The sequence below is a fragment of the Dryas octopetala genome, chromosome 8, assembly GCF_963921425.1.
Source record: "Dryas octopetala chromosome 8, drDryOcto1.1, whole genome shotgun sequence".
Lineage (NCBI taxonomy): Eukaryota > Viridiplantae > Streptophyta > Magnoliopsida > Rosales > Rosaceae > Dryas > Dryas octopetala.
The window spans coordinates 15,851,751-15,867,034 of record NC_141373.1 but is presented as its reverse complement, the minus strand read 5'-3'; the positions used below and the strand labels follow the sequence as shown (position 1 = coordinate 15,867,034).

The following is a 15,284-nucleotide window of genomic DNA, read 5'->3' as shown; positions in this document are numbered from 1 at the left end:
ATTTCCTAAAGACGTTCCTGATTAATGGATCACATATCGGACACATGTGATTCTATATTAACATTTGTTATATTAGCACCTTTTTGGGTGGATGATGAGTCTCAAATCATTCGTGTAGGTTGACACTATGATAAACAAGTGGGTGCTTAATCAGAGATTAAGTTCACTGAACGTGACTGTTAAAATGATTTCTTGTATGGAGTTTTACGACATATCAAACAAGAATATTTAATTATAGCATCATAAAGAATCCTTTGATCTGAGACACTATGGGTCACCTTGTGCATGCGTGGCTAGACTTTGACTATACAATGTACCCATACCCAACTAACGGACTTGGAGTGCGAATGACTTGGGTCTAGTGATTCATGTACGAAGGATCATAGTCGTACAATAAGGAATTTGTCACCTTTCGTAAAGAAGGCGAATAACGTATGTGACATTCTATGATAGTTGTCCTGGAAACTCTGACAAGAGCATTGCATTATAAATTGAGAAATGAGTTTTCTCAAATTATATAGATTGGACAACATCTGTTAGAAGATGTCTAGACATAAGAACATTTACAGGGGATTGACAAAGAGTTATCTATGCCCTATTGTTTATGTTCGGGTTATTGTATGATAAAATGATATATTACGATTCGATAATAATTGAATAGGTTCACCAACTTTTTGATTGTTCTGGGTAGTTATGATATTCTGCTAGGCGTCACTCATGACTTGTGGAATGAAGAATTAATTAATAAATATTATTTATTAATTATTCTTATTTTAGAAGTGTTTTTAATGGAAAACGATATATTCCACTGTCAAAAGAATTAGAACTTAAGAGGTTACACTCTATATAAGGTTGATGACCAAGCAATAGAACGGTAGATGGAAGATATAATTAATTGATGAGATTAATTAATTATTGGGTTGGAAATTAATTATTGAGAATAATTAATTTAAGTTCAAATTGGATTTGAGCTTGTAATTATAATTGATATTTGGGTCGGACCTAAGAAATGCCCAAAGCCCAAGTGAGTTGAATTTAAGCAAAACCCATAATAATAAATATGAGATATATATATTATGAAATTATTAATTATAAATATATATGCATATAGGTATATATATTATGGATATTTGACTTAGTAAATGGTTTGGATAAAATCATCAACCTAAGTCTGATCAACCAAGTTTGACTTGGTAATTTATTTTGGATAAAAGTAAAATAAATAAAATATCCCAACAACCCACTCCCCCATATATGCCCGGCCACCCCTATGGATTTTAGGAAAAATTAGTTTCCTATTGACAGTATAAATAAAGGTTATTTATCATCAGTTAACGTGTGAGAGTCCACATAAGGTTCAGACTTTGAGAGTACATTCTTTCACTTGCTGTGTGTTTGTGAAAGAGTAGAAAACAGAGAGAAAACCCACCTAGGGTAGCCAACCATAGAGAGAAAAGAGAGTTGAAGGAAGCTAGCACTCCCAATCATCGCTCTCATCTACCTTGTTTGATCACTTCTTTGTGGACTATTTCTTAGAGTCACGACACTTGTGGTGCTTTGGTGAATTAAGAGAGTAGAAGAAACCACCATGGACAAGAATAGCTCTGTCGACGAACAAAAGAAGGTATGTCTTTATTATTGTTCGTTGTTTTGAATTCCATATATGCATATGATCATATCTTAGGTATTGGGTTTGATAAAAATTTTTTAATGTATTCTTTATACTGCGCTTTCTATAATAATAATTATTATGATTAATCCCAAGCTATTATTTCTAACAGAGGGGTGGGTCAGGCTTGGGTGAGGGGTAGGGGGTGGGTTGGCGCTGGGTGGGGAAATGAGGTGTGGGGGTGGGGTAGCGAGGGCTTGAGGTGGGGTCTGGGTAAAGGGGAGAGGTGGGTCGGGGATGAGGGGAAGGGGGAAGATGGAGGGTGTGGGGGGGAGCTAGTCTGGGGGAGAGGCTGGGCTGGGCGAGGCTAGGCCGGGCAGGGCTTCTTGGGGCGGGGCAAGGCTGGGTGAGGGAGAGGAGGTGGGTTGGGGTTGGGGTTGGGGTTGGGGTTGGGGGGGGGGGGGGGAGGTATGGAGGAGCTGGATAGTTATTTTTTTTAGTTTTATTTTGTAACCTATTTTTTTTATGATTATTTTTTATTTTTTATAATTTTTTATAATTAGTTTTTAATAATTTTTTAAGTAAAAAGACGTTTTTACCCCTCAAAATTAGTATGTTTGATCTAAAATCCTTAATTGAGCTAAATAGAAAGTTTGAGATTCTTAATTGAAACAAAGTGAATGTCGCATCCTCAACTACGACTAAGGGTATAGTAAGAGTCCTTTTGTTAAAATTATCTCTTCAAAGTTTGACCTGATTTTTGACCAAATTTAAATATTTGGATTTTGACTTTGATTTTGGCATGGTGGGTAGTACTCAGCTCTACGAGCATATACACGCAAATCGTGCGTAAATCGGAATTACGATTCAAAAGTTACGGGCATTTTTATTCAAGGGTATTTTTGTAATTTTCAAAATTTTGTGTTTTATAAATAGAAAAATTTCAATTCTAACCCCCTCATTTTTTTCAAAAAAACCATAGCCACCCCCCATTTTCTCTCTTTTCTATCCTCCCCATTTGGCCGTCGATTTTGGCCTCGTTTTGCTTCTCTCTCCTCCCTCTTCCTCCCTCGTTTTGTCTTTTTTCAGTTTGTTTGTAATATTTTTCTTTTTTTTTTAATTTTTTTTCTTCTTTTAGTTTAATTTTATTTTTTCCTCTTTTAGTTTGTTTTTTATTTTTTATTAATTTTCTTCTTTTAATTTTATTTTTATAGATATTTTAATAGTGAAAAATGTCAATTCCATTAATTTTAACGGACGAATTTTGACGGAATAACCTCATTTGACGCTTAAGTGAACTAATAGTTCTGATAGATGCACTCTTGAAGCATGAGTTCTGATTTTGACACATATGTTAGAGTCTTTTTTCTCTAATTTTTCTTTTTTTGGAGTCGGTTGCAACCGAAAACTGATTTACAGTAGTCGATTTGGTTGGTACCAACCGACTCGTTGAAGTCGGTTTTGAAAATAGGTGAAAGTTGGTTCGCACCACCCGACCCGACCCATACAACTGACTATTAGTAAAATTGTGGGCCTTTGCACATTGGACTGTGTGTGTGTGAATTGTGATTTTGTGCGGGAAAAAAATACCAGGTCCAGGCCCAAGCCCACTCCTCTGTCTATCTCTCAGGTCTTAGCTGCCACAGTGAAACTCGATCTCAATCTCCTTCGATTTCTTCTTCGCTCTCAGTCTCTCATCTTCTCTCATCACCGGCGACGGCGACAGCAACCCCGACCTCCCCCACTTCTCAGCTGTTGATCTCGCCCTCGACACTCTCGCTGCCGCTAGATACATTGCTCACTCAGGTTTAATTTTTTTCTCTTCTCCTCTTCCTTTCTCTCTTGGTTAGTGTGTGTGCACTCTTATGTTTTGCAGGCTTTGGGAATTTACACGATTCCTGGGTTTCTTTGGTGTTTGGGAAGTGGCAAAACATTTTCTTTTTCATTTTCTTTCTTCGGTTTTTGCTCTTTTACTTCCTTTTTTATATATAATTCTAGAAGTTGGGTTTTGCTTTCCAATCTCAAACTCTTTTTCCCTCCCAATTCTTTGTTTTATTTTCTTCATTTGAAGTAATAAAAGAATACAAATGGTTATGGTCGGGCCAAACCATAACCGACTTTAGCTTTGGGAAATCACCAAAGTCGGTTTGTCGATTGTTTGTATGCTTGCTGGTTTTTATACATTTCCTATTATTTTTAGATTGTGGAGGCTGATATGGGAAGATATGCTACAGGTCTTGAAGACTTGGATTGTAGTTTATTTTCAGGTCTTGAAGCTGGTTTTTATGTAGTAGTTTATTTTCTGGATTGTATAATTTGTTCCTATTGTTTTTGTAATTTTTGGATTTTTCTAGTTTATTTGGGTTCTAGACTTCTAGTTAAACTGGGTTCAAAAGTCTATTAATTTTGAATATCTTATAATTTATCTTCAATAGCTGATATGCTTGCTGGTTTTTGATCTCTGAAAGATTTTAGTATGGTATATGGCAGGAGCTCTAATGTCATATTATCATATATATATATATATATATAATGGGTGTGTGTGCTGGGAAAGGGCTTAGTTTTTAATTTTATAAATTTATTTTATTTACTGGTTTTTTTTTTGCCAGGATTTTATTTACTGCTTTTAATGATCAATTTTTACCAAAATTCCAAAAATAAAACAGAAATACTTAAGGATCGAAAATACCGAAAACCGAAATAGTCGGTTCAGTAAGCGGCATTGAAATTGGAATACCGAAAAAGTCGGTTTTCAAATTGGTAAGGCCCTTTACCGATCCGAACCGACCGATGGGCAGCCCTAAATCTGATTGAGTTATTGGGTCATGATTGTGGTTTTTTTATTTTATTTTTTTTTGTTTATAATTAAATATGTTTTTCCTACTTAATATTTATGATTAAAGATAGTGCTGTATTTCACATTGTCAGGACTTGTTGTAAACTTTATCATACAAGTGGCAATACATCATTTACAACCTGTAGAATGGAGGTTCATGCTGGGACTCCGAATTCACTAGTTTCATGTCAACACAAAAAAAGAAGGATCTCTTGGAGCAATGACAATTCGTTGTGTGAGACTTTTAGTCATCCTGAAAGTTCCTTACCCTACTTACCAACTTTAGGAGCAGCTGATTACTATATGCAGCCGTCTTTGAAGGAATTGGCTGCTCAAGAACTTGTGGATCCTGGTTATTGTAGCCGAGTTGTGGACTTTACGGTTGGTAGGTTTGGTTACGGATCTGTCAAGTATCCCGGGAAGACTGACATTAGGTTTTTAGATTTAGACAAAATTGTGAAGTTGTGCAGGCATGAGGTAATTGTATATGAAGATGAAAGTGGCAAGCCCTTGGTTGGCCAGGGCCTTAACAAGCCTGCTGAAGTAACTTTAGTGCTACAAACAAGACCGTCAAATATTAATGAGAGACAGAAGGATAATATTGTGAAAAAATTGAGGCAGATTGCGGAGCGGCAAGGAGCTCACTTTATTTCATTTAATCTATCAAACAGGGAATGGAAATTCTTTGTTCACCATTTCAGCAGATTTGGATTGAGTGAGGATGATGAAGAAGATATTACAATGGTAGATGCTGCAACTCAAGATCCTGTGGAAGTGAACCATGATGAGATTGCTGATGCTGATGATGGAAGCCAAATGGATCACACTGGGATTGTGCTTTCACATTCTCTTCCTGCTCATCTTGGGCTTGACCCCGTAAAGATGAAAGAAATGAGAATGCTGATGTTTCCTGATGAGGAAGACGAGGCTGAGGATTTTAATGAATTACCATCACATTATAATAAATCCTTTGGTAGAGAATACATAAGATCTCCTTTACAAAATGCTGCTCAAAGGATGACTCCACCAGCAGCACGAAAAACCCCACTAGCATTGCTTGAGTACAAGCAAGGTAGTTTTGACTCAAACTCTCCTGGATCCATTCTAATGGCCCAAGAAAATAAGGCCATGCCTCTGAAGACATTAAAGGAAGGTTTTAAGCTTGATCTCAAGCATGAAACACCAGTAACTAGAAATCATTCTCGCAACATAGTTGATGCAGGTTTGTTAATGGGTAGGTCATTTCGAGTAGGGTGGGGCCCAAATGGAATCCTTGTCCATGCTGGAACACCAATTGGGAGTAAGGGTTCTCAAACGATGTTGTCATCCATAATCAATGTAGAGAAGGTTGCTATTGACAATGTTGTCAGGGATGAAAATAACAAAGTTAGAGAGGAACTTGTTGACATGGCTATTGATTCTCCGTTGAATCTTCACAAGGGAATATTTCATGAGACCAAAGAAGTTGAAGTTGGATCCTTCAACCTGAGGCTTCAAAAGCTTGTCTCTAATCGCACGACGCTTTCAGAGATTTGCAGGAGCTATGTAGATATTATTGAGAAGCAGCTGGAGGTTCCTGGGTTATCTTCCTCTGCACGTTTGGTTTTGACACACCAAATCATGATTTGGGAATTGATAAAAGTTCTTTTTTCTGATAGGGAAAATGGTGGGAAAATGAAATCTTTGGGTGCTGATAATGAGGAAGAAATGGTGCAGGATGTGAAGGAAGCTTCTCAAGAAATTGACCGGGAAGCATTCCCTCTTATTCGGAGGGCAGATTTCAGTTATTGGCTGCAAGAGAATGTATGCCATCGAGTACAAGAAAAAATAAGCTCCTTGAATGAGTCCAGTTATCTTGAATACATATTATTACTTCTGAGTGGGCGTCAGCTGGATGCAGCTGTGGAACTGGCTGCTTCCCGGGGAGATGTGAGATTGGCTTGTATGTTAAGTCAGGCTGGTGGTTCCATAGTCAATCGTTCTGACATTGCTCGACAGCTTGATGTTTGGAGGATCAATGGGCTGGATTTCAGTTTCATTGAGAAAGACAGGATTAGGCTTTATGAGTTACTTGCTGGTAATATCCATAGTGCTTTTCACGATGTCAAAGTTGATTGGAAGAGGTTTCTAGGGTTATTGATGTGGTATCAATTATCACCTAACACTTCCTTGCCCATTGTTTTTCAAAATTATCAACATCTTCTTGATCATGGTAAGGCTCCATATCCTGTTCCGGTTTACATTGATGAAGGACTGGTAGAAGACAATGTAAATTGTAGTGCAAAGAAACGTTATGACATATCATATTATCTTATGCTGCTTCATGCCAATGAAGATAGTGAATTTGGCTTTCTTAAAACCATGTTCAGTGCCTTCTCATCAACACATGATCCACTTGATTACCATATGATCTGGCATCAGTGTGCAGTGTTGGAAGCAGTTGGGGCAATCAGTTCTAATGATCTTCATGTTCTTGACATGGGATTTGTTTCCCAGTTGTTGTGTCTTGGGGAATGTCATTGGGCCATCTATGTGGTTCTTCACATGTCATCCTGTGCAGATTTTCCATATCTCCATGCTAATCTTATTCGAGAAATCTTGTTCCAATATTGTGAATCTTGGAGTTCACAAGTATCACAACGCCAATTTATTGAGAACTTGGGTATTCCTAGGGCATGGCTTCATGAGGCTATGGTATGTCATATTTTTGCATTTTTCTGGCTCAATATATACCAAACCTCTTTGGGGTTCCCTTTGTCTTAGCATACGTAGAATATAAATCGTATTTTCCAATAATTTTGAGCTTAGTAGATTGTTAACAATGGATGACTATATTTAGTTTGAAACCCTTATTCAAGTAAATTTATGTTGGTTTTCAGTCTCTTTGTGTTATTTGGAATTTTGTACAGGTCCTTTTGGATGGTTGTAAAGTGAGAGCTTTGGATTTGAGTTTTCAGTGTAAATTTCTTAATTGGACTTCAACAATATTAGTTTCTTATGTTTATAAAGTTCATATATAAATTTGATTATTTCAGAAAATGAGGAATTTCAGGTAACACTTTTCTCTTGAGTATTTGAAATCCCTCTTTTTCTTAAATAATCAACATTATTTGTGGATTTTATAACATAAGAAATTATTATTTGTAAACTTCAATCAAGCAATTCACACTAAAAGCTCAAATCTAAATCCCTCATTTTAAATCCTTCCATCCAGTCACATAGGACTGGTGGAGGCTTTTAGGGTGGCAAATCTGTGGGTTATCCTGAGGAGCTGTTTTTCTCTATTATCTGAAAGGCATATAGGTGGGCGCAGGGGTATGAAAGCAAAAGTGCTTTTGGTTGTATGTTGATGGCTGTATTCTGGGTTATTTGGATGGAATGAGAGTGGAGGGTTTTTGAAAAGTTGGAGTGGGAGTGGATGAAATATGGGAGAAAATTTGTTTTTGGTCCTCGCTCTGGGCTTCGGTTCCTAGGGAGTTTAAGGAACTATCTTTTTCTACTGTCTATTTAGATTGGGGGGCAGCTGTGAGTTGATGCTTACAGTTGGGATGATAGATAAGTCTTATAAGTTTTTGTAATGTCTTCTGTTGAATGTCCTTGAGTTTTGATGCGGTCTCTTTGTGCGAGAGGGGGATCTTGGTGTATCTGGAGTTTTACTTGTTCTACAATTGTGGACTCCTTGTTCAAATGACTTTATTGGTCTAATAAAATATTAGAAAAAAATAAAACGGTTCTTAGCTAAAACTTTGATGTCTGGTGTTCTCCATTAATATCTCTTGTGGGTGGTTCGATCTGAAAGTCCTGGAAACTGAATTGGAATTCAGTCTTCCAATTATAGACCATACTATTCTGCTGGTTGAATAATTTCTTTTCATCGACTGCAGGCTGTCTATTTCAATTACTATGGGGATCTTTCAAAGGCCCTTGAACAATTTCTTGAATGTGAAAATTGGCAGAGAGCGCATACTATTTTCATAACTTCTGTTGCTCACACATTATTCTTGTCAGGTACGATTTAATAACTTCTATGTCCTATCTAGTTTCGCAATCTAATTTCCTAAGTTTAGGGTTCAGTGGTATTTAATGTAATTGAAATGAGTTGTTAATAAAATCACCTTGTTAGATTGCTGTTAGCTTATTTTGTAAGGTGTGCTAGAGTTGTATTTCTTTTGTACTTCTGTGGTGGAGAACTTGTCCACCTTGTATTGGTTGCTATATTAATGATTGGTTTCTTGATGATGCTACTCATGTAGTCACTGCCAGGGCTATCCTTGTGTAGCTGTTCTTTTTTCTGGGCTTAGGCCCGCCCTAAACCCAAAAAATAATAATAATAATAATAATAGGTTTCTTCTTTAAAAAAAAAAAAAAAAAACCAAAAGATTGACATGAGTATGTAAGTTGTTGTCATAGATTAAGAATTTAATAAACTAAAAATGTGTTTCACTTTAGTGTTGAAGTTTTAAGATGATACTATCAATGTTCTCATTAGTGTGCACTCTATTCATCCTATTTCATAGAATGTTCATTTTTGCATTATTTCATGAATTTTATAAGTGTAATTGATGCATCATTGATTATTTTTACATTCATAAATTTTCATTTAAAATTTCCATGTTTTTAAGAAAATATTTATCAATTCTTTTGACGTTTACCGATATTGAGATTGATGTATCCATTAATATTTCTGTAAATTCAGACCACTGATATTTCTATCAACATGCATATTTCATTCTTTCTTGGAAACAAATTTTTGTGTGTTTTTTTTAATTATTATTTTTTTTTTATAAGAAACATACTTCCGTGATAGTAATTGAAAGAGTACAATACAGAGGACATCGTGTGCACTGGTCTACAAATCCTGACTAGCAAGCTGAAGTAATAAAAACCAGCAAAGAAATTACATCCAAAATAGTGGAGACAGCAAGAAAAGATACTCTAATGCACTGCAAGATACCTTGACCATTTGGGTTTATTCGGAACCCAAAGTCCCAACTCAAAGGATAAGAAGAGGAATTTACACATATATTAGAAATTATATTGGATGGCAAAAAGTACAAGGCTTGTATATTACTTGAACAGTTCTTAACTGTCACTATTCTCACATGATAATGTAGTATCATTTCTGGTGTGCACTGTTATGTTTTTTGGACCTAGTGAATGCATAAGCAGATAGGGATGTTGCCTTCGTTTAGGGACAATGTATCGTTATATGATTTGGTTGCCAAAACTGTTAATATTATATCTTTCACTAGATGTGGACTCTGATTGCTTTTGTTTATATTAATCTGTAAAACCTTTTTTTCTCTTCTAAATGCAGCCGAACACTCAGAGATATGGAGGATTGCAACTTCCATGGAGGACCACAAATCAGAAATTGAAAATTGGGACCTGGGAGCTGGGATTTATATTTCATTCTATCTAATGAGAAGTTCATTGCAGGAGGAAGCTAACAATAACATGAGCGAACTGGTATGATGCATATCATATATGATAAGGCTGTAAGTCTGAATATATGGTAGATCTGCATCATTATCAACCCTGCAATATAGTAACTACCAACTGCATTGTTTAAAAGACCAAAGCTTGGTTTGCTTTGTTGTTAGGTCACCATTTGTAGTAATTTAAGGTATAGGCTTCAACACTTGATCGATGTACTGACCAATAGTATATTGATAGGCTTGGCTTATGTTTTCTACATTTGGCCGGGTGTCAGAAAATAATTTAATGAATATGCAGCATCTATCCAATTTTATCTCTGACTCATCATTTGGGACATGAGTGGTGATATTGGGCCAGTTGCTGATGCACTTCTTGCTCTTCCTGTTGTACCTATCTGGGTAGTTGAAGTATGTTTCTTTTTAAAATATATATTTATATATATATATATAGCTCCATCTCCGTGTTACTAAAGGTTACTCCATCTTTGCATAATTGACTCCGTGCAACAGGATCTTTATTGTGTTAGAAAGGCTTGAAAAAAGTGATGATATTTCTCTTTTCTTATATTTATTATATTTGTGAAATTAATTGAGAGTGAAAATCTTAAACTATAGGCCCAAATTTATGCCATATACTAAAAAATAGATTGCAATAGTCATTTTGTCATTCTGTTTCAAATGAGTGGTGACACTGTGTATTGTTACCGCAGGATTCTCTTGAAAGCAAAAATGCTGCTTGTAGAGAGTTTCTTGGTCAGTTAAATCAGTCTTTGGCTGTTTGGGGTGTCAGGTTACCAGTTGATGTGAGGTATGTTTAACAATCCTTGGCTCAGCTTTTGCATGGATGAAAAACTAAGTGTTTTATATTTTTATTAAGACACTTTGTTTGTTAGCAGTCTAATATATTATTTTTCCTTTATGTAGCCACAGAACATTCACTAGTTTAATCAATTTTTCTGACTTCCTGTCAGTGCTGCTGCATGATTTAAATTGTTTCCATTCATTGGTTTTTTCCTTCACAATGCAGCTTTAATGCACTAATAATATACTGACCAATTCCTTGTGAAAAGAAATTGTTATTTTTAGTTATATTAATTATATGACCTCTAAGTTTTTGCATAATTGCTAAAGTTCCTAATAACATTGGGCTGAGTTTGTTTCCTACGTTATTAAACAAATTTTACTACTAACAAAAGCAACATTACAAAGCCCAGTGGACAAATAGTCCACCACAATAAACTAACAAAAGAAAACAAAACCTGTCAGCCATAAAACTACCAGTGACTCAGTGAGTATAACACCCAGATTAAACCAGAAAAACAACCAAACAGAACTGAAAACTAGACATAAAACTATAGCTGCTTTCCAATGAAACAAAATAGCCGAAAAAGAATAGCCACAAAGAAATCAATTGTAACCCATAGTAGTTCTAAATCCATCTTTCTACAGATTTATGTCTTCAATATATACCTCCAATGTCACATCTTTAGATTGACATAGAATCGGGTGCTAATGGCATTACTGAATCCCTACGCATATTGCTTACAAAAAACAAGAACAAGAACCTTGCTTATTTGGTGTCGCTTAGCTTGACCACCAAAAAGGGTTTTTCTAGTGGGCAACTGTGGAGAACTTACATGAGGAAGAACTTATGGGGGAAAAGAATTTATTTATTTGTTTTTGTTTATAGTTTATATTTGAAAAACAATTGAGTGAATATATTATTTATGGTTTTTAGTATTGTTGGGGCCTCTCCATTTTAGTCTTGTCTACTGGTGGATGGTGGTATATTTGTGCGGTTCAATTATAAAATTCATACATTTACCAATGTGTTACAGGGTAGTGTATTCGAAGATGGCAGATGAGGTATGCAGTTTGCTTTTATCAGAAATTGACGAGGGCCAAACACGAGATGCTCAATTAAGTTGCTTTGACACTGTTTTTAGTGCTCCCATTCCTGAAGACCTGCGCTCAAGTCATTTGCAAGATGCAGTGTCTCTCTTTACATGCTTTCTTTCAGAGATTGCTACTTAGGTTTTCCCCTTTTTGCATGGCTTGTAAAAATTGAGTGCTTTTCATGGTAGACTCGTGACTTGTATTTTGTTCGTTTGTTTCTTGCTAGGATATTTTTATTTTGTTTGTGTTGAGTTTTTCTTGAGTTTTAGAGCTCCGATCGACGATCCATTTTCGCCTACGCGATCGTGGCGACGAGTTCTTTGATTCTAGTAGTGAAGGCTAGGTTTTATTGAAGTTTTAAGGTCATTTTTAGAGCACTATAGGTTATTTCTTAATACCTGTGGAAGTTTTGTCGAAATTTTATTAGATTAATCTTTTGTTAATTAGATTATTTTAATCTTGTTACTTAGCAAGTCTAGTAGTACCGAGACTCTGCCCATGAGAGATCTTCAACATGTATATTTTTAATCTAGCTTATTTAATCTGTTGTTATTTAAGTTGTGGATATAGACGAAACATTATTTAACTGTTGTTGTAAACTCAAATTAATAAATATTGAAACTATAGTAGTGGTAACCAAATGACATGATGACTAAGACTAGTCCATGAGTATACGAGCGTTGGGTATTTAGTCAAAGCTCCCTCAGTTTTCTCATGCATTGAGTTGGTCACGGTTCATATTTGATTAATCTTTTCAATAATAAATTAAAATAAACCTAGGTATAAACAAATTAGGGTCCAGAGACTGAGTTGTTGCTTGGTTTTTGAACAAGATTTGAGATGACTTGATCTTGTACGTTAGACAGGTCATGCCGGATCAAGGTTCTGAGGAGCCTAGCAATCATGAGGAAGAGTCGTCAAAGAAAGCTCATTCGACCTGAACTGGAATGGCCCTTACAAGATCACTGTTGTAGTCAGGTTGGTTACTTATTGCCTGACCACCCTAGTTGGCAAACCTCTTTTGCATAATTGGAACATCGAGCACTTAAGACATATTATCAGTGAAACTCGTTTTGTAACCAGGATTGGGGACTATCTCGACCAGAAGATTTTTTGATAGTATTTAATGGATAATGTATTACGTACTCCAACTATGGCCTTTAGCTTTTGAAGCAAACACTGGGGACTACCCTGTCACGCCTCAAATTCTGGGCCCGTGAAAAATCAATACATTTTTAATGAGCCAAGTAATAAATACATTTATTCAAAACCACTGTTTGGTTTAAAAACATTTCTACAAAATCATTGTGTAAAAACACATTTAATAAATCCAAATGAGATCAACTACCTCGTCTTCTCCCCAATGCCTCTTTAGCTATGCTTAACCTGTAAAACATAAACCGTATACCATGTCCAATTCATTGTGCACCGGATTCAATACAAACCTGGTAAGCTCATAGAGCTTGTATGAGTGAAATAACAGATATCCTCAATTCACAATAAATTAGGCATAAATAATAATAATCCTCAATTTCATCAATAATGCACAATAATCCAATAATAGCATGAAGATCATTCCGGCAATTCAAAGCCTATTGATTAACCAACCATCTCAAAATAGGTATTTCACAATCAGAAATCTATAACCTCATGGCATTTCTTAATAATCCAAATTATGCACTTATGATCAAAATCATCATCAATTCAATCTCAGGATCCAATCCTAGACTTTACCAAAATCTAGCATACAAGCAAACAATTGGAAGCAAATAAACAACACAGACAAAATTCACTCACAATGCTCGGTTGACCATTTCACGTTAACCACATGAAATGACCAAAATGCCCTCCAACGACATCTTTGCTCGGTTTTCAAATCCGACAACCAAAGTGCCATTGAAATTAGGATTCCCGAGTCCAAATACTTGTTTAAGACCAGACAAACCAACAAATCAAACAAGGTTCACAAAATGGTCGTTAAACAGGCGACAACCGCCACGCGCAGTGGCTGCCAACCACTCATAGTTCACAAAAACTCACCGAACTTAACAACTGGACCTGGAAATAGTGTCTGAAGGTTCTTAGGAGGCAGAACAGTAATAAACAACCACCAACCTGCTGCCACAAGTGGCAGAGTTGGCGATGGTCGTGACTTCCAGTTTGGGGTTTTCACTCCAGCACACAATTGGGTCAAATAAGCCCAACCAATAGAAAGAGCAAATAGAGAAGATCGATTTTGATACGTCAATTGTGGCCAAACGCCTCCGAAATCGTCGAAAAAGCTGCTGGAAAGCAAATGGCTTCTCGGCGTCAATTCGCCGTGCACGGTGGTCCGATGAAGAATCTAAGGACATAATTGGACTCACCGTGATGAGAGGAAGAAAGCCTAGTAAGTCTGGTGCTATGATTTGGCTAGAAAATGGGTCAACACCGGTGTAGCATCCAAATTTTAATGGTTTTGGTTTAAGGGTGGTACTTTACCAATTCATTAGTTTAGCACTAATTGTTACATTTTGAAACTCAAGTATGGATTTAGTCCACAAATTTAAATTTATGAAAAATTACTTTTTCTCTATGATTATTTACTTGTTATGCATGAATTTATGCTAGTTGTGACTAGCTTGGTTTAAAGTTTGATTTATTAACTTGGTTAACATTTTATTTGTACACTTGAAAGCTGTTTTCGACATGTGTATAATGGTGCATGCATGGTTAGTTGTTAGGCTTACCAAAGGATTAAAGGTTTGACCCCTTGAACCCTAATGTGGACCGACCTTAGTGACTAGGATTAGAAACCTAGATTACTTGGAGATTAGATAAGGAAGATAACCTTGGCATGAGATGGTAATCATGACTTAGCAGGTTGAGTGTGCATTGATTTTGGCCTTGAGAAAGAAAAGAAAAATGATATGATGCGTTTTAATTAAGAGGATTAAGCAAGGAAAAGCCTTGGATTGGATAATGAGCTGTTAAGCCTAGTTCAGTAGGTTAATTATCCACTTTAGTAGGCCTTAAGGGATTAGTTAAGCCAATTAAAACACTCTTGGGAAACTAAAAATCTGACAGTCATCTCATAAACCCTTTCCCACGCCAAAATAGAAAACTGAAGAGGTGACTTTTCATTTTTCTTCCAACAACTAAAACTCTTTTTTTATAAACCAACTATCTCTCAAACAAGCATTTCCCACATTAATTTAGAACTAACGAGAGAGAGAAAGTGAGCATTTCCCACATTAATTTAGAACTAACGAGAGAGAGAGAGTGAGCATTTCCCACATTAATTCAGAACTAACGCGAGAGAGAGAGAGAGAGAGAGAGAGAGAGAGAGAGAGAGAGAGAGAGAGAGAGAGAGAGAGTTGAAGAAATTCAAGAGGAATCAAGAATTCAGAAGAATAAGAGAAAGGTGCAGCCTGCTGCCTTCGAGGAATATTTTGGTAAGAAGTCTCAAAAATCTATTCCCTGAGTTCTTAAATATTAGTTTCTAGGATTTTGATATTGGTTGATT

General features: G+C 36.1%; 1 protein-coding gene across 1 annotated transcript; it reads left to right on the top strand.

Moving 5' to 3' along the window:
- The first annotated feature begins 3,261 nt into the window (after window positions 1-3,261).
- Window positions 3,262-12,230, top strand: SAR3 (SUPPRESSOR OF AUXIN RESISTANCE 3). The gene is made up of 6 exons (XM_086255218.1): window positions 3,262-3,415; window positions 4,538-7,139; window positions 8,330-8,453; window positions 9,763-9,914; window positions 10,594-10,691; window positions 11,722-12,230. The coding sequence occupies exons 2-6, from the start codon at window positions 4,593-4,595 to the stop codon at window positions 11,915-11,917; spliced, it is 3,117 nt and encodes a 1,038-aa protein (XP_086111344.1). The 5' UTR covers window positions 3,262-3,415; window positions 4,538-4,592; the 3' UTR covers window positions 11,918-12,230.
- The last annotated feature ends 3,054 nt before the right edge of the window (window positions 12,231-15,284 follow it).